The sequence below is a fragment of the Lynx rufus genome, unplaced genomic scaffold, assembly GCF_022079265.1.
Source record: "Lynx rufus isolate CCGP_SWC_20201006 ecotype Redwood Valley unplaced genomic scaffold, mLynRuf1.p SCAF_17, whole genome shotgun sequence".
Lineage (NCBI taxonomy): Eukaryota > Metazoa > Chordata > Mammalia > Carnivora > Felidae > Lynx > Lynx rufus.
The window spans coordinates 48235888-48255902 of record NW_025814831.1 but is presented as its reverse complement, the minus strand read 5'-3'; the positions used below and the strand labels follow the sequence as shown (position 1 = coordinate 48255902).

The 20015-nt window shown below is 35.3% G+C and overlaps 1 protein-coding gene across 2 annotated transcripts in view; it reads right to left on the bottom strand.

Annotated features, from left to right (window-relative positions):
* Positions 1–20015, bottom strand: part of TXNDC16 (thioredoxin domain containing 16) — a 137383-nt gene that overhangs the window by 52365 nt on the left and 65003 nt on the right. For both annotated transcript variants that reach the window (XM_047079652.1, XM_047079651.1), the window contains exons 10-14: positions 12016–12182; positions 11562–11622; positions 6688–6811; positions 3012–3155; positions 2485–2544 (exon numbers count right to left, since the gene is read on the bottom strand). In XM_047079652.1, coding sequence (XP_046935608.1) covers positions 2485–2544; positions 3012–3155; positions 6688–6811; positions 11562–11622; positions 12016–12182 — 556 coding nt within the window. The remainder of the gene's footprint in view (positions 1–2484; positions 2545–3011; positions 3156–6687; positions 6812–11561; positions 11623–12015; positions 12183–20015) is intronic.

Sequence of the window (20015 nt, the reverse complement as noted above, 5' to 3'; positions counted from 1 at the left end):
AAAGGACTGTTACAAAGAACGTACTAAATGAAAGGAAATCACGTCTTGGGTTGGTTATCCGCTTTTTATTCTACAAACACATACAACTCAGAGTCCTGGGACTGAGAGATCAGGTAGGCTCTTTATTTGGTCATTAATAGAGAAGAAAGTAAAGGAATCTTTTTCTATTTTCATTTAGTATCTGACAAATGGGCTGGATGGAGGGATAATTCTATTATTCAGGGACATTATCTAATTATTACTTCAATATGGTTTATATTTCCCCCCCTTTTATTTTCTCTCTTCTAATATTTTGCCAATGAGCCTGGAGAACCTAAAAGAAGAAACTTGAATCTTTCCATAGATTGTAACCATAAAGAAGAATCTGAAAGAGAGTAACAGGATTTGCTTTTTTAAAAAAAAAGATGAGGAATCACAATATCTACAGACTTAATATCTTTACTTCAAATAATCAAAAGTTGGATCAAATGTGGTTAACAAATGAACTGAGGAGAAATTGTTCAAAAGTGATTTTTTAAATCTCTGATGTTTTTATTAATATAGAACATGTTATATTTAGGACTGACTTTCTGGAAGCAATTTCTTGAGTTTACAAAAGTCTCCAATATATAAATAAGTTGTACACTAGTATATATTTTCCACTAAACTCTACTATATTAGTTTATGCATTTATTCAACAATTATTAAACCAAATATTCTACAGTGTAAGGCAATATGTCAAGTCCAGTGAGCTAAGTATAAGGCATGCTACCTATCCACAAAGAACTCACTAAATAATGAAAGAGCCTGTATGTTAGTGCCCAAAAAAACTAAATGTTAAATACATTCATATAACAGCTATGAGAATAAGCCTGTTTAACTAGAACAACTTCTATTTATTTACAAGAAAAACAGTAGGAAGAAATCATATTACAGATATGAAGCATGATACATTCAATGATTACAAAACACTATCCTAATCCATCATCTTTTTTTTTTTAATTTTTTAATGTTTATTTATTTTTGAGAGAGACAGAGACAGAGCACGAGCAGGGGAGGAGCAGAGAGAGAGGGAGACACAGAATTTGAAACAGGCTCCAGGCTCTGAGCTGTCAGCACAGAGCCTGATGCGGGGCTCGAACTTACAAACCGTGAGATCATTACCTGAGCCGAAGCCGGACGCTCAACCGACTGAGCCACCCAGGCGCCCTCCATCATTATCTCTTTCTTACTAACAAAACTCCTTATGTGTTTGCTGGGATGATGGCACAAATATTTTGAGTTCAAGTCCATTCCTTGGATTCCATCATTATCTCTTTCTTACTAACAATATTCCTTATGTCTTTGCTGGGATGATGGCATAAATATATTGAGTTCAAGTCCATTCCTTGGATTCTTATTTGCCTACCACTGGATCAGGTTTCACAGAACAGTTAAATGATTGTGGCTATTAAGAAAGGTCCTGTGGGGCACCTGGGTGGCTCAATTAAGCATATGACTCTTGATTTTGGCTCAGGTCACAATCTCACGATTTGTGAGATCGAGCCCTGCTTTGGGCACGGCATTAACAGAGTGGAGCCTGCTTGGGATTCTCTCTCTACCTCTCTCTTTGCCATTCTCCTGTTCACACACACACACTCTCTCTCTCTCAAAATAAATGAATAAACAAAAAAGAAAAAAAGAAAAGAAATACCATATAGAGCTAGATTGTATAATGCTAAATCAGATAAGTCAGTCAGTGGAAAGAAAACTACCATCTGATTTCACTCATCTGTGGAGTTTAAGGAAGAAAACAGATGAACACAGGGGAAGGAAAGGAAAAGAAAAGGAGAGAGAGGGAAGCAAACCATGCAAGACTCTTGACTATGAGAGCAACTGGGGTTGATGAAGGGAGGTGGGCGGAGGATGGACTGGATGGATGGTGGGTATTTAGGAGGGCACTTGTGGTGAGCACTAAGTGTTGTATGTGGGTGATGGGTCACTAAATTCTACATCTGAAACCAATTTTGCTATATATGTTAACTAACTAGAATTTAAATAAAAATTTGAAATAAAAAATTTCCTAGTTCATGAGGAGCTAACTGTATAGCTTTAAGAATACTGAGATCTTGGATCGCTGATTAGACTGTGAGACTGAGTCTTATGTGTCAAATTTTTAAGTGTATTCAGTATTTATTTAATAATATTTAATAGTAACTGATTCAGAGTAGGCACTCAATACATGAATTTGGCTGAATTGTCAGCCAAAAAGATTACTGGATTGACTGTGTGACCTCCAGTACTTAATACATAGGCTCTCTACTTTCTACTGAAGACAGTTCTATGAAGAGAGCCAAGACGAATGCTTCTGAGCATTTTTGAAACTCATGGTTCATTAATGTAATGTTAAAGATGCAAATATAATTACTTGAAATCTTATGTGGTTTTATTCATCTTTAGCATGATATGGTTTTACAAATAGCTACAGCTCAGAATCAAATAAGCATGCATACCACATTACAGTACCTTTCAATTTAATTGCCAAATCGATATAGGATTGCAGAAATGCCATGGATACTGCCTGCCCTACATTGAAACAAAAAATTCAACAGATATTGCAACATGCATATCTCCATCCATATCTATATATTGACAAACATATAGATTGATGGGGTTTCCCAAAATTGTTATTTCTTAATAAGAAATTCTAATATATAGTCCTCAGTATTATGCAAACATTCAAGAAGATTCCAAATGCAACTAATTTTCTGCACTCATACTGCAAGGAATATAGTTGAAGGGCTATTATTTGAAGATAAAAGCAATATATTTCCTATAGATCCATAAGAATTGTTAAAATATTAAAATCATTAGCTGGAATCACAATAATTTATCTAAGTTAGTAAATTGTTCAATATGTGCAGTCTACCTGGGAACTATGAAAGCTATTACATAGCTGTTACAACAGGCAATATATAGAACGCAAAAATAAGATCCGCCAACTTTAAATGTTCTAATATGTAATATCGTCCCTTCTAAAGGTTCATACTCACAACCAGCGTAGAAAAGCACTATGCTATCAGAAGCCACTACTGTCGCATTAAATGTCTCTTCTGTTAGTTCCACTGTGAGTTCCAAAGGTAACTGTGTCTTCCTATGTCTGTAAACAGTTTCTGCCACTTCATCATCTTGAATATCTAAAATGTTCAAAAAGAAATTAATATATATATAAATGCATAAATTACATAAATATAAATTCCACTATAGGACAAGCACTGTGATGGACACTAGGGAAAATAGCAAACAAAACAGATATAGTCCCTGACCACATGGAGTTTCCATTTACCGAAAAGTCAGACAATAAACTGATCACTGACTAAACATATAGTTATAAATTGTGTCAGTTTAAGGAAGGAAAATAGTACAATGAGAGATTGTAATAGGGAGATTTAGATTTGGAGATCCAAAGCCTTCCAGCTAGAGAATTTAAAAAAATGTCTTAGGCATAAAGAATATTTTCAAAGCCTCTACGACAAAAAGAACTTAGCATATACTAGGTATTGAAGGAAGGCAACTTTGACCAAAACAAGATGGGATGAAAGAATAAATGGTATGAGAAAACTCTAGGGTAGGCAGTAGCTACATCATAAGAAGCCATACGAGCCAAGAATTATAGATTTTATTCTAAGTTCATCAAGTTATGTGGATTTTGAATATGTAAAAACCTTTCATTAACTTAGACCAACCAACCAACCAGTGGACTCATTCATTTATCCATCCATCCACCATCTGTGTATGGGGTAAACACACACACACACACACACTTTGAATTTGTAAATATTCTGTTGGAGGTTTGTATAGATTATATAGTAACACTGAAGGGACACCTAAATTGATGAGAGAAACAAAGTTTCCTAGAAGCATTGACACTAGCTGAGTATTAAAAGAAAATGAAACTTAGGTAGGCAGTGAAGGAAGACAGAGGAGGCATACAGAGGAAAGAGAACAGCATGTGCAAAGGCACAGTGGCATGAAAGGGCATGCAACTAGAAATGCAAACCCTGACTGGCTATCTGATGATATTAAAGATTACTGTTAATTTTTTAGATGTAATAATAGCATTAATCATGCTCATTTTAAAAGGAGAATCTTTGTATTTCTGAAATACACAGGGAAATATTTTGGAGTGAAACTATATATTTGGGATTTGCAACAAAATAATAAGGGGTGGGCCAAGAGTGACTGGAACAGGATAGCCATGAGTTGATGGTAGTTGGGTGGAGCCAGGTAATGGATATCAGGAGATTTGTGCTATTCTCCTGTCTACTTTACGGTAAGTTCATAATTCTCTATAATAACACATTACAAAGACAGGAAGGGAGGGAGATAATATAATAAAAATTGGAAGTATTATTTTCATATGATTTCAAATGCTATAAAATAAAATACTAGATCTGGACGATAGTACATCTCAGCAAGTTTCAGCCATGTGACTAATCAGTCACGTTACTCTCCGGGCCTCAGTGTTCAAATCTGAAATATAATAGCTGTACTACACTAATGTAAAGGAATTTTAAAATACCACATTTCATGACACTAACAAGTTATGACTCTAATACTAAAATTAATAAAGGCCTGTTTTCTTTTTTACTGTATTTTTTCCTTCTTATTCACAGATTTTCATTTTCCTTCCAGTCCTTTCTTATTTCCCAATCTACTCTTGTTCTTCTCTTCTTCCAACACTTTCTTTTCCTCCTTCCTATTCTCTCAATAAGCTACCCTCACTTGTAAATTGACCCACTGTTTGGCTCTACCTTTCACCAATTCATCAATATATACACACTTTCTTTTAAGCCATACATGTTTAACCCTTTTTCCATATCATCCTTTTACAGAATTCAGTCCATTTCATTCTGATTCATTCTGTGCCCATTTCCTTTGAAGGCCATTTTTCTTTGTGTTGTGTACTTACGTGGCAACAAACACTTTCCTTTTTTTTTTTTTTTTAAATTTTTTTTTTTCCAACGTTTTTATTTATTTTTGGGACAGAGAGAGACAGAGCATGAACGGGGGAGGGGCAGAGAGAGAGGGAGACACAGAATCGGAAACAGGCTCCAGGCTCCGAGCCATCAGCCCAGAGCCTGACGCGGGGCTCGAACTCACGAACCGCGAGATCGTGACCTGGCTGAAGTCGGACGCTTAACCGACTGCGCCACCCAGGCGCCCCAACAAACACTTTCCTAATCCTCATATACAAATGGGAATAAAACAAGGTTGGGGGGGACTATGTAGATGGACATGACTATGTACACTATTATGGGCCAATATGGATTATAGATGTAGAAAGTTAAGACACACATACACACACAAAAAACCCTACAACAAAACAAGACTCAAATGGCAAAGGTGTCAAAGGAACTAGGCTGAGGAGAGAAAGCAGGCAGAGAGTCAAAAGAAAGAGAAGGCCACATCACAGGGCAAACTAAGGCCAGACAGTCAGGAAGCAATATAGGGGAAGCAATAAGGAAAGCTTGAAACAAGCAACTCCCACTGAGGACAGGAATCTCATTAAGCTGACACAGGGGTGATTCCCTTGACTGGAGGGTGGACTGTATGAACCATGATAGGAGTAAACCAAGAGACCAGAACACAGGCTCCATGTAATGACAACACTATGGAGAACTCTGGCTTAAACCACAAGCAGTTCCAACCTCTGCATATTAGAAAAAAACTAGAACATAGCTCAATCCAAGAAACTGGTCACTGGTAACTGTTAAGGCTCAGAGCCCTTATTAAATTTATAATATAGATTTTGATCAAAATAATGAATGGACTTCATGGAAAGAATACGTAAATTGCTCCCTTCTTAGAGCTCATACTCGTATTATGTAAAACATTCAAGTATATACTAAATGAATACAAAAATGAACAAGACATAATCCCTACTTTAGAGATATTATAGACTAGTGGATAAGAGAGAAATGTAAGTAAGCAATTACAGAATAGCATTAATCTTATGAAAGAAGTATCAGTAATAATAATGATCATAAATAATTTCAAGCCACAATGCTTAAGTTCTAGACCAGGCTCCATCACATGCCATTTGTGAGACCTTGGGTAGATCGCTTAACTCTGCTAAAACACTGATTCCACTACAAAATGAAGGAGACATCAGCTGAATGAATGACAGTCGAAGCAAATAATGTTTAGGGGAATAACTCTGAAACTACAAAATACTTCAAAAATATAAACAATAAGAATAAAAAATATAACATGTTAAAAGAAATTTTAAAATGTTATTGAAATTTACTTCCAAATTGTCAACAATCAGATTTATTTACAAGTACAACATTTATTCAGATTTCATTTTCTAATAGAAAAAATAAAAATAAAATACAATTTTGTGGCTCCTGGGTAATTTTTAAGCATGAAGTAGACCAGCAGAGCGGGAAGAACTGATTTTGAAGATAAAGGCACAGATGTGAAAAGCTAGAAGCCTGGCATGCAATAATGAAAGGTATCACACTAAACAAAATACAGCATCCTTACGTTTTCCACCAAATAAACTTGATAAAATGTAATGTGAAATGGATTTCATTAGGTTTTTTTCATAGGCTTGAATGTCAAAATATTCTATGAGAAAGTTAATTCATTGAAATGTCACTGACCTTATGGGTACTGAGCAGGAATGAGGGGAAGTGGGGGAAGGAGCATCACAAAACATATTACCCATATCTGGACTTTGCACGTCCTCATCTTCATCTTCTTGCATTTCTTCAATGTGTGTATTACCTTCCACATGGGATATTATTAATTCAGTATCATGTAACACCAAAAATTCCACTGGCGCTCCCTAGAAATACATGAATTTTTAAAAACATGACTAAAATATAAGAAAGCATTTTAATAAAAATGTTTTACTTGTTTGATATTAAAATGAAACTAAATCTTTGAACTTCAGTTTTAAAATTAAATACAAGGGGCACCTGGGTGGCTCAGTCAGTTAAGCATCCAACTTCAGCTCAGGTCATGATCATGCGGTCCATGAGTTTGAGCTTCGTGTTGGGCTCTGTGCTGACAGCTCAGATCCTGGAGCCTGCTTTGGATTCTGTGTCTCCCTCTCTCTCTGCCCCTCCCCCACTCACACTCTGTCTCTCAAAAATGAATAAATGTTAAAAAAATTTTTTAAATAATATTAAATACAACAATAATGAAAGTATAGAAAGTATCCAAAGAATACTTTATATAAAGATAGTGTGCACTACTGAAAAAAAAAAAAGGGAAAACAGAACTGAAAGTCTTACTTGCTTCTTGTCACAACTACATTATTCAACTGAAGTCTGAAACATTTCACACATAATGGTATGTCCCACCTCAATATAAAAGGGATATGTGCAATTTTATTGCAAACAGGACCAATCAAAATTATTCTGATACTCCACAGAAATATTCAAAATAATATCTCATCCTAAAACAATTCCAGTAAAATATTCAATTGCCTGTTTAGCTAAAAATGTAAAACTAATATCTGCCCCCAGATATTTTAAGAATATTTTAAGACTAGACTATCTAGTCCATTGAGATTAGTCCATTACAATTTCTTTCACTAATACCCAATGATCACATTTTAAAACCATGAAATTTTAGGCCACTAGATTACTTCAGTAAATAATCCCTGATTATAACCATACATTTGAATAAAGCTATAAAATAACTCTACGTGTATGTGTTCTCTGATAGCACATATCTTCATCTTTTTAATATTACATTCAAAGCAAGCAATTTTTCACTTCTACAGAAATATAACAGAGTTAAAAGTTTGAGCAACAAAAGTCAAACTAATTTGTTTGAAATACACATAGATATTGTTGTAGGATATTTTTGTATTCAAATGCAACATTCACACAGGAAAGAACACAAACTTTAAGTATATAGTTTGACGAATTTTTACGAAGTTGATACACTTCTATAATCTCCATGCAGTTGAAGATACAGAACATTATTACCAGCACAGAGGCCACCTCCTTGCCTCTCCCTGTTATTACCCTCCCCCAAAGGTAATCACTAGTCTTTCATCACCATGTACAATTTTGCCAGTTTTTCAATTTGTTTAATGGAACTATATACAGTTTGTACTTTTTTGTGACCACTTGTTTTGCTCAACACTATTTGTGAGGTTTACGTTTAAAAGCAGTTTATTGTTTTTCAATGATGTAATCATTACATGAATATAATAGTATATATGTATGTATGTATATGTATCTAATGCATGCGTATATCCATTATCCAATATATCCAATATATTATATTATATATAGATATATATATCTATAATGGATAGATATCCATTATATCTAATGCATGCGTGTATCCATGGACTTGTGTTATTTACAGCTTGGGACTATTATAAATACTAACTGCTATGAACATTACTGTAGCTGTCTTTTGGTGCACATGTATACACATTTGTACTTAGGAATGGAATTGCTGGTTCGCATGCTATATGTAGCTGCAGCTCTAGGAAGCACTGCCAGATACTTTTCCAATTTTTGTTGTACCGATTTTCACTCCTACCAGTAGTATACAAAAGTTCTTGTAACTCTACCTTCCTAAGAATCACTTGGTATTGTTACTTTTAAAATGTTTAGCCCATTCTGGTGGGTGAGTATTGGTATCTCTTGTTATTTTATTTGCATTTCTACCTACAGTTTATTTGCTAATTGGATAGGGGAAATGCATCTTAGGATGGAGAGAATGAATTGTCTCCACCTTAATTCAGTATTCAAATGTGGTATCATTAAGTGAGAAAACCAGACCTCATTCACTTTAAGATAAGATAAAATACAAATAAACCAACATCTTGTCCAAAATGCTTAATGAAGCTAGGCAATCTAACTTCCTGTTTTTAGACAACATAAGGGAACAGAGGAACAAGGTAGATAACAGCAAAAGGAAACGGACAAATCCAGAATGAGGAAAAACTGGCCCCATTTATCTAAAATGTTAGTTGTTGAATCTAGGTAGTAGGTATTTGATTGTTCACTCTATTGTCCTACCTCTTGGTTTGATTTTATAAAAAATGCCAAAGAAAGGAATGAAAAAACTTAGATTTTAAGATTTTAAATTTTAAAAATTTAGATACTAAGAAAGATTCTAGGCATTAATACTATCCTCATAAAACTATGCCAATACACAAAGAACTCTTCTCAAAGCTTCTGAACGTGTGTCCTCTCAGCCTAGAACATTCTTTCCCCATATATCCACAGGCATATTCCTTTGCTTTATGGTTACTAATCAGTGAGGTCTTCCAAGTCTACTCTCTCACCTTACCTTGACTTTTTTTTCCATTGTTCTTAACACCATCTGACATTCTACCTATACTGGTTTTGTATTTGCCTCCTGCCACTAGTATATTAGCTCCATGAGGGCAAAAATTTGCTTTTGTTCACTGCTATATCCTCAGAGCCTAGGACTGTGCATGAAACAAAGCAGGTATACAATAAATACTTATGGAATGATTGAATGGATGAATAGTGTTTATTGAGCACTTACGAATGTATTGGCCCTGTGCCAATTTAGCATTTTATATATATTTTTTAATATACTGACCCAACTACTCTTTAAATAGATATTGTTATTAACCTTACTTTACAAAGAAAAAAAAAAAAAAAAAGAGAGACACACATAGAAATCAAGTAATTTGCCCAGAGTTACAAAGCAGGATTTGAACTAGGCAGTAAGATTCTAGAGCATAAACTCTTTTTTTTTTCTTTTTTTTTTTTTTAATTTTTTTTTTCAACGTTTTTTTTATTTATTTTTGGGACAGAGAGAGACAGAGCATGAACGGGGGAGGGACAGAGAGAGAGAGAGACACAGAATTGGAAACAGGCTCCAGGCTCCGAGCCATCCGCCCAGAGCCTCACGCGGGGCTCGAACTCACGGACCGCGAGATCGTGACCTGGCTGAAGTCGGACGCTTAACCGACTGCGCCACCCAGGCGCCCCTACAGCATAAACTCTTAATACTATATTGTTAATCACTGCCATAGGGAAAAAAAAAAAATTGGAAGAACTAATGCAATACTAACAGATATGTTTTATACCTTACTATATATTACAAGGCTTGTAGTGTAGTAATATGAGTATACAATACTATCTCTGCAACCACTTCTATACTTTAAGGACCCTCAAAACCTTTACCTGGAAAGAGAGAAAGAAAGAATGATTATACAATCCCAGGATGAATATTACTGCCCTGAGGAGAAGGTTAAAAAAAAAAAAATTGCACTGAACTCAATAAAGAGACTCATAGAAAAGACTATTCTATCCTTTACAGAAAACACCTTTGCAGAGATAGCTATCTTATAACCTATCTTACCTCATACTATACAAAATTTTTTATTTTAACAATTTAAGACATCAAAACTGGGAAACGAGCAGGAGCTTTAACTTTTCCATAAAACCTACCTCCAAATAATAAATATTACAATTTCTCATTTAAGGATCTTGATCAACTAGGAAAAAAATAGCTTCAGAAAGTATGCTTTCCACGACCTGGCTAAAAAGCAGAGCATACTAGCCACATACTACACACATTTGAACAATACTACAGTTTTTAAAATATTTTCATATTTTGTCTTATAAATTCCTAATAAGTTAGATGGGAAGGTTTTATGAATATTTCACAAATGAGAAAATTGAGCTTGGAGAAGTTAATTCATTTTTCTGGTCTCAGAACAAGAACAAACACAACTCAAGTCTTCTGACTCAACCTAGTATTCATGCCATAGACTTAGGCAAGAGAATTTACGTTTAATCTGTCTGGCAGTTCATAAACATATCAATCAATCTTTAGCATATTTATATGATATTTTGAAATGTTCAGAATTAAAGAGTTCTTAAGAAAAATTTAAGAAAAATATAAGAAAAAAAGGGACAATAGCAGAAATTTACAAAGGAAATACAAATGGGAAATAAGCCTTTAAAAATGTTCAAACTCACTAGTAATCAAAGGCATGCAAATTAAAACAAGAGCTTTGTCTATAGAGAAGATTTTTTTTTAAGATGGTAGTGCTCAGTAGGGGCAAAGATTTATGAGGAACAAGAAATTCTAAACCCTGCTGGTTTCTGGAGGGCAATTTGACAATGTATTCTATAAACATCCTTAAAAATTCCCATTTCCTTTGCCAAATTTCACCTCCAAAAATTTAGCCAAAGGAAACAATCAGTGATGTTCAAGACAGTGTACAAAGGCAGGCATCATAGCACAATAGCAAGTAATTAAATACGATTTTATGTGAAAAGTAGGTTATAGAGCACGACCCTAATTTTCTTAAAAATATATATATATTTTTTTAAGAAAATGAGGATATATATATATATATATATATATATAGGTACATAGGATATATACCTAGTATATATAGATATGGAAATAGACTAACAAATGAGGGAAAATAAATAACACCAAAACGTTAACAGCAATAATTTTTGAAGAGTGGCAATTTACAGAATTTCTTCTATAATAAGCATATACTTCTGACCACATGTATTAACTTTCTTTTAATAAACAAACATTGTAGACCAATATATAAAATGACTAACCTCTTCTGCTCTTCTGAAGACCACATTAGCATGTTGAGGAATGTCCACTTCCAAAGAGTCCCTTTTTCAAAATGGAAATAAATGTTTTATATTGCTAATCTGAAGAATCACAGTCATCAGGATGTCAATATGAAAGAGAACTATATGTTCTTATACTGAGCACAATTTATGAAAAAAGATTACAATTTAGTGACTCTCAGAAAGTACAGACATAAAGACAGACGAGATTTGCTAGTCTCCATCTTGATCTAGAACTTCATGTTAGCAAAGTTTAAAGGTCTAAATTTTAATCAAGCTACTAATTAACACACAGAATTTAGCTCAGCGACTGGTTCTAACTATATGACAATTTACTAGAGATTTGAGTTTATTGACAAGTGACTATATTGCCATATTTAAAAAACAGAAAAACAGTGTTTTGCTAAATACAGTGACTATACAATGTTTAAGATACCTTAACAAGAGTAGAACTCCCGCTTTCCCCAGAAGACGCCAAGCAACCCATTCTGCAGTTCTTCTGTCAGCTTCATGTGTCGCTTGCTGACTAACAATAAAAACCAGTGGTAATCCTAGTTGCAGATGAACGGTTGAAACCTGTTGAGGGTCTTCAGCAACTTCAGTCTTCATTTAAAAAGAGAACAAAATGTCTTCACTGTGAGGAAATACGGTTCCAACATTTGGATGTAAACTCTAATTCTTACTAATAAAGTCATGAGTAAGAAAACCAAGTCTGTGAAATAAATCCAACATTAACAGAAATCATCTCAGCATTTCCTGAGGTTAAGCTTCCCAATGTACCTATATAGTTCAAGCATTATAAAACTAACATATTTACAAAGAGTTAAACGTGAAATTACAATGACAAGGAATAAGCATATTATAAAGAAATAAACAAACAAAAAACAATAAATAAAACAGTGTGGTACTGATAAATGAAGAGATATTTCAAATGAAATAGAATAACTAAGGCATAAGTCCTTTCACATAAGAATTAAACATGTAATAAATGACACAGAACCATGAGGAACATCTGAGTTTGGACAGCAGCTTGAACATATACATCTAATTTTACTCCCTCAAAAAGTCCCAGGAAAACTACAGCAGGGAGATTTTTTTAAAAGAGATAAACATACATATGTGAAGAAAGGAAAAGAGAAAAGGCAAAAAATTTTTGGAAGCTAAAGAACAGAATAATAATGGACTTAAAGTCTAACAAAGCAAACCCATAAGCCATGAGAGAAAGCTAAGAAACAATTCAATTTTAACTGCAGAATCCTACAATTGCTCAAGATCGGTCAGTGCCTGGTATCTCTGGTACTGGGAGAGAAATACTGGAGGGGGAAGTGGCAAAAAGGCTAAAAAATAAGGAGGAATGGGTAAAAGCTTTGGAGAGAAGTTAGATCCAGAGATTCCTCTCCCTGACTCTAAGAGCTCAGGCAACTGTCCCTCCCTCACACCAGAAGAAATCTGGGGGGGACTTCAGGAAAGCTGAAAGTGTGAATACCACGCCAGAAGAGAGGGGAGTAAGTAACCAAATGCTGAGGCACTCCTAGCTCCCTACCCACTCAGTTCCCAGAATATAGTGGCCAGACTTCTGTCCTCCCAGCAGAAGACTGAAGATCCTTTTCCAAGAATTGTGAATAACCCCAAGAAAAAAATCTGAGTATACTGACATTAGGGTTCATCAAAAAGAAACACCCTATGGAGCTCAGAGTTAACGAGTCTCATCTACATTCTCAGAACTTCCAATCAGCTTTTTAGTTTCATATTCTAACTCACAAACAGATATCCAAGAAGTAACAAACATCTGAGGAAAGCCTCTAACATAAAAGAGACCAGAACAAACAGAAAAATAGAGAACATGGAAAAAATACAGACTATTCAGGAGGAAGGTTCAGAAAACTACTTCTCATAAGCTCAAGGTGATGGGAAGATATTGCATCCATAAAGAAATAAAAAATAAAGTTTAATAAATCTGCCAGAAAGTACAGCAAAAAATGAAAAATGGGAGAGAAAATGTAATAAAGGTGAAGGACTGGTTCAAGAGGTCCAATGTCCAACTAAGAGTCCCAGAAAGAGAGAAGGAAGAAAATAAAAGGGGAGAAATCATCACTGAAATAAACACAAAAGTTTTCTGGTGACTGAAGGAACATAAACTGCCAGACTGAAAGAGCCCACTGAGTAACCAAAGAGTGGATAAAAGCACATACACAGGAAGATGTATTCTTGCAAGGTTTGCAATAATTGAGGATTTTTTTTAATCCTAAAAGTTTCTAAAGAGAAACTTTTTTCTCTTTAGAGAAACAGTATTTACCGATGGTAGGCGGAATCCTAAAATGGCCCCCAAGATTCCCAGCATACAAATCTTGTATAATCCCAATTCCTAGGATAGCCATTCCCTTAATTAGGTTACATTATAGAAGACTGTCATAGCACAATGCAGCCAGAGCCCTGCTGGCTCTGAAGGAGGAAGCAGCAATTTTTTGAGAAGACCATGTGGCGAGGACCTGAGAATAGCCTATAGGAGCTGAGAGCAACACCAGCCAACAAGCAGCAGGAAAGTGGAGACATCTTACAACCACATGCAACTGAATTATACCAAAGCCCGAATGGGTAGAACAGCATGAAGGAATAGAAAGACCTGTTTTCTTCTTTGCGTATTTGGAGAACAATAAGTAATTTAGCATTATGAAGTGAAAAGGAGGAACAAGCAATAAGGATGGAGATCTAGCAAGGGCCCAAATTATTAAAAACCATTATATCCTCCAAAGAAAGCAGGGCTTTCTTCTGTAAGTAAACTGAAATCATTTAGAAACTGTAAGATGGGTGCCTGTGTTGGTCAGTCAGTTAAGCGTCCAACTCTTGATTTTGGGGCCTAGGTCATGATCTCGCAGCCGTGAGATCGAGCCCCATTTCAGGCTCTGTGTCGAGCATGGAGCCTGCTTAAGAGTCTCTCTCTCCCTCTGCCCCCTCCCCTGCTCACACATGCATGTGCACACACACACTCTCTCTCAAAAAAAAAAAATATTATAAAAAAATAAACTTGTAAGAAATATTGTAACATGTGTTTAAAAATATTACTCTGACAGCAATAGTGAGTATAAACAACATGAGTAAAAAAAAAAAAAAAAAAAAAAAAAAAAAAAAAAGGGAGGACTAGAGACTAGATCAGTTACTATTACTAAAATAGGACATGAGAGCTGGTGAAAACTTCAATTAAGGCATTAGCTGTTAGAATGAATTCAAAAGATATCTAGGTTGTAAAATTATAGAGGTGGGGAGATGCAGAAAATGAGAATGATTTCCCAGGTTTCTGTTACTAATGACTAGACAGTAAATTAACAAAGATAATGGAGAAAGAACAGATGGTGGAGAAGGACAACACATTGATGTTGGACATATTGAGCTTAAGGAGAGATACAGCTAATTAGTAGTTAGATATACAAGAGATACAGTGTAATTAGTAGTTAGATATATGGGTCAGAAAGTCCAAAGAAAAATTTGACCTGAAAGTTCTGATTATCAAATCAGTGTAGTTAATGCTATAGAAACAGATAAGATCACTTGGAGGGTATATTCTGAGCATCTCTCACTGTGTATATAGAAAAATACTCTAAAACCTAATGGCTTCACATAACAAGAATCACTTATTTTGTTCATATATTTGCAAGCTCATCTCTGCTCCATATGGCATTAGCAGGGCGCCTGGACTGGATGCTGGAGGTCGGCTTTAAAGATGGATCATTCATTGGCTAGCAAGCTGATGCTGACTATAGGAGCTCAGCCATCGCTGTGCACTAGGGGCCTCAATTCCTCTTCACTAGAATTTCTCCTCAGATTTAATGTCACAGCATGGTACCTGGGTTTCAAGAATGAGTAACCAAAAAGAACAAAGGAGAAGCACAAGGCATTTTGTGACATATAGCCTCAGGAGTTACACATCATCACTTCAGCCCCATTCCACTGGTGAAGGCAGTCACAGAGGCCCAACCAGTGTCAAGGAGAAGGGCACAGACTCCACTGGATAGGCACAGTGATAAGGTTAGCTTATGGATAAGGAGATGCTTATGGAATGGGAGATATTGTTATTTCCATCTTTGGAATATACAATCAAAGTCCAATGGGATAGGGCTTTGGAGGTCTTGGAGAGAGGAACCAGTGTATTTTGCAAGTAGGAGAGATGTGAATTGTTATGGTCAGTAGTCTACCCTCTGGCTGTAACAATTCACACCTCCCCCCACCCATATGCAAAACACACTTATCTCAAAGATTCTCAGGCTTCATCCCATCAGACTTTTGAGGATCAATGCAAAGTCTAAGATCTCATCCTCTACATTCAGGTCCAGGTGTTGATGAAGTTCCTCTAGTGTGGTCCCAAGGACAGAGGACCTTCAGAACTGTTTTTCAATCTGAAGACCTATGAACTAAAGAGATAAATTATTTGTCCCTAATACATACTCAACAATGACTGAGCAGGCACGGGATGAGGGCTATATACACTCCTGTTTCAAAGGAGAGAAAAAGGAGGCACACAGTAGTCATTAGGGCACAGGGTTCTTTAGTCCATCCAGGTACATGTTGCCAGTTAATTGATTATGGCTCAGTCCTACTCCCTAAGGGTTGTTCTCTGAGGCTCTTAATGATAAACTCTGGGCCCTCTGTCTCCCAGCTCATCCTTTCTTTTTTTTTTTTAATATATGAAATTTATTGTCAAATTGGTTTCCATACAACACCCAGTGCTCATCCCAAAAGGTGCCCTCCTTAATACCCATCACCCACCCTCCCCGCCCTCCCACCCCCCATCAACCCTCAGTTTGTTCTCCGTTTTTAAGAGTCTCTTATGCTTTGGCTCTCTCCCACTCTAGCCTATTTTTTTTTTTCCTTCCCCTCCCCCATGGGTTTCTGTTAAGTTTCTCAGGATCCACATAAGAGTGAAAACATATGGTATCTGTCTTTCTCTGTATGGCTTATTTCACTTAGCATCACACTCTCCAGTTCCATCCACGTTGCTACAAAGGGCCATATTTCATTCTTTCTCATTGCCACGTAGTACTCCATTGTGTATATAAACCACAATTTCTTTATCAATTCATCAGTTGATGGACATTTAGGCTCCTTCCATAATTTGGCTATTGTTGAGAGTGCTACTATAAACATTGGGATACAAGTGCCCCTATGCATCAGTACTCCTGTATCCCTTGGGTAAATTCCTAGCGGTGCTACTGCTGGGTCATAGGGTAGGTCTATTTTTAATTTTTTGAGGAACCTCCACACTGTTTTCCAGAATGCCCAGCTCATCCTTTCTAGTTTACAAAAAAAAGGTGCTGTGTTTGCAGCTGAGTAGATTTCTCGGCCTGTTCCTGCTGATAGAAATTTGGGGATCCAAAGAACTCTTCATTTTGTGCTGTTTCTGTACTGTGCTGTGTCCCTTTCTGTATAAGCTGGTAGAATTCTTTTAAAAACTTGTAGTTTCATGGGGCGCCTGGGTGGCTCAGTTGGTTAAGCGGCCGACTTCGGCTCAGGTCATGATCTCGCGGTCCGTGGGTTCGGGCCCTGCGTCGGGCTCTGTGCTGACAGCTCAGAGCCTGGAGCCTGTTTCAGATTCTGTGTCTCCCTCTCTCTGACCCTCTCCCGTTCATGCTCTCTCTCTCTGTCTCAAAAATGAATAAACGTTAAAAAAAAATTTTTTAAACTTGTAGTTTCTTAATCATAAAAGCTATAATCCATTCCATTAGACAAAAGACAAAATCAAAAAAGTCCTTGATAGATAGAAAAAGTAACAGATTATTACCATAAAAATTGCAATTAGTAATTTTATATATCCATAAAAATACTATGTACTTTATGTAAAATATTATAGTAATATATATTTTAGAAAACAGTATAATATATATTTTATATAAAATACATAAATGTTTTATAGTTGATATTTTTATAAAATATTTTATATTTTTTATAAAATATTTTATGTATTTTATGTAAAAATATATAAATTGTTAAAAGAGAACATACAAAAGTAACAAAACACTCCTGTATTGGGGGGATTACCAATATTTTTCTAAAATTCATGTTACTATTAAATTACTTAGATAATTTTCAAAAAAAGGATATAAAGGCGAAATGGATTGTAAGAGATGCTATGAACTACTATACACCTATACCTTGGATAAACTAGAAGATGTGGATAAATTCCCAGACACATACAACTTACTAAGACTGAATATGTAGAAATAGAAAATCTGAACAGACATATAACAAGGAGATTGAATCAGTAATCAAAAACCTCCCAACAAAGAAAAGCCCAGGCCCAGATGGCTTCACTGAAGAATTCTATCAAACATTAAAGAAGAATTAATGCAAATCCTTCACAAACTCTTCCCAAAAAGAGAACACTTCCAAACTCACTGTAGGAGGCCAACTACTTTGATACCAAAGCCAGGCAAGATACTGCAAGGAAACTGCAAGAAAATATCCCTGACGAATACTGATGCAAATATCCTCAACAAAGTACTTGTAAACTGAATTCAACAGCACATTAAAAAAACTAAACCCATTAGCCAGTAGAATTTATCCCTGGGATGAAGGGTGGTTCAAAATCAATCCATGTAATATACTACATTAGGAGGACAAAGGACAAAAATCACAAGATCATCTCAACTGATGAAGAAAAAGTATTTGATCATATTTAACAGTCTTTCATGACAAAAACATTCAACAAACTAAGAAGAGAAGATTACCTCAACATAATAAATGTTATATATGAAAAGCCCACAGCTAAAATCAGACTCAACAGTGACAAACTGAGAGCTTTTCCTCTAAGATCAGGAACAAAGCAATGATGCCCACTCTTGCCACTTCTGTTTAACATAGTAATTAGTTAACAGAGCAACGAGGCAAATCAATCAATCAATCAATCAATAATAAATAAATAGCATACAATTAAAAAAGAAAAAGCAAAATTATCTCTGTAGACAGATGACATGATCTTCTATGCAGAAAACCCTAAAGATTCCACAAAAAGTACTGTCCAAACTAATGAATGAATTCAACAAAGTTGCAAGATATAAAATCAACACTGAGAAATCAGTTGTATTTCTATGCACTAACAAGGAGCTATCCAAAAAGGAAACTAAGAAAATAATCCCATTTATAATAGCATCAAAAAGAATAAAATACTTAGGAATAAGTTTAACCAAGAAAGCAAAAGACTTATACACTGAAAACTATAAAACATTGCTAGAAGAAATTAAAGAAGATGCAAATAAACGTAAAGACATCCCAATCATGTTCGTGGGCTAGATTTAATATTGTTAAAATGTCCATACTACCCAAAGTCATCTACAAATTCAATGCAATCCTTATCAAAATCCCAATGGCATTTTTACAGAAACAGAAAAAAAAAATCCTAAAATTCATGTGGAATCTCAAGGGACACCAAATAGCCAAAAAAATCTTAAGAAAGAATAAAGCTGGAGGCCTCACAACTCCTGATTTCAAAACATACTGCATTTAAACACAGACCAATAGAACAGAATAGAGAGCCCAGAAATAAGCTCTTGCATACATGGTCAAATGATCTTTGACAAGGGAACCAAGGCTATGCAATGGGTAAAAGAAAGTCTCTTCAACAAATGGTGCTGGGAAAACTAGATATCCACATGCAAAAGAATTAAGAAATTTTCATCTTATACCCATACAAAAATAACTCAAGATGAACTAGCAACCTAAATGAAACTATAAAACTCCTAGAAGAAAATGTAGGGGAAAGCCTTATGACACTAGACCACAAATGATTTCTTGGAAATGACATCACAGGCACAGGCAACAAAAGCAAAAATAGACAAATAGAACTACATCAAACTTAAACGCGTCTGCACTGTGGGACGAAATAATCAAAAAGGGAGAAAATACTGCAAGCCATTATCAGATAAGGGGTTAATATCCAGAATAAAGAACTACAACTTAACAACAACAACAAAATAACAACTTAAAAAAGGGCAAAGGACTGGAATAGACATTTCTCCAAAGAAGATATACAAATGACCAACAGGCATATGAAAAACTTAACTGATCATCGGGGATATGCAAAGTAAAACCACAGTGAGATTATCAAAACCATTAGAATGGCTAATATTAAAACAACAATAACACAAAATAACAAGAATTGGCAAGGATGCGGAGAGATTAAAAATTCTTGCACACAGTTGGTGGGCATGTAAAATGATGCAGCCACTATATAGAAAAGTATAAAGTTTGCTCAAAAAATTAAAAACAGAACTACCATATGATCCAGCAAGTTCATTTCTGGTATATATCCAAAAGAATTAAAAGCAAGATCTCAAAGAGAGATTTGCAAACCCATCTTCACTGCAGCATTATTCACAATGGCCAAGATATGGAAGCAACCTACTCATCAATGATAAATCAATAAATAAAATGTTATACATAACACCT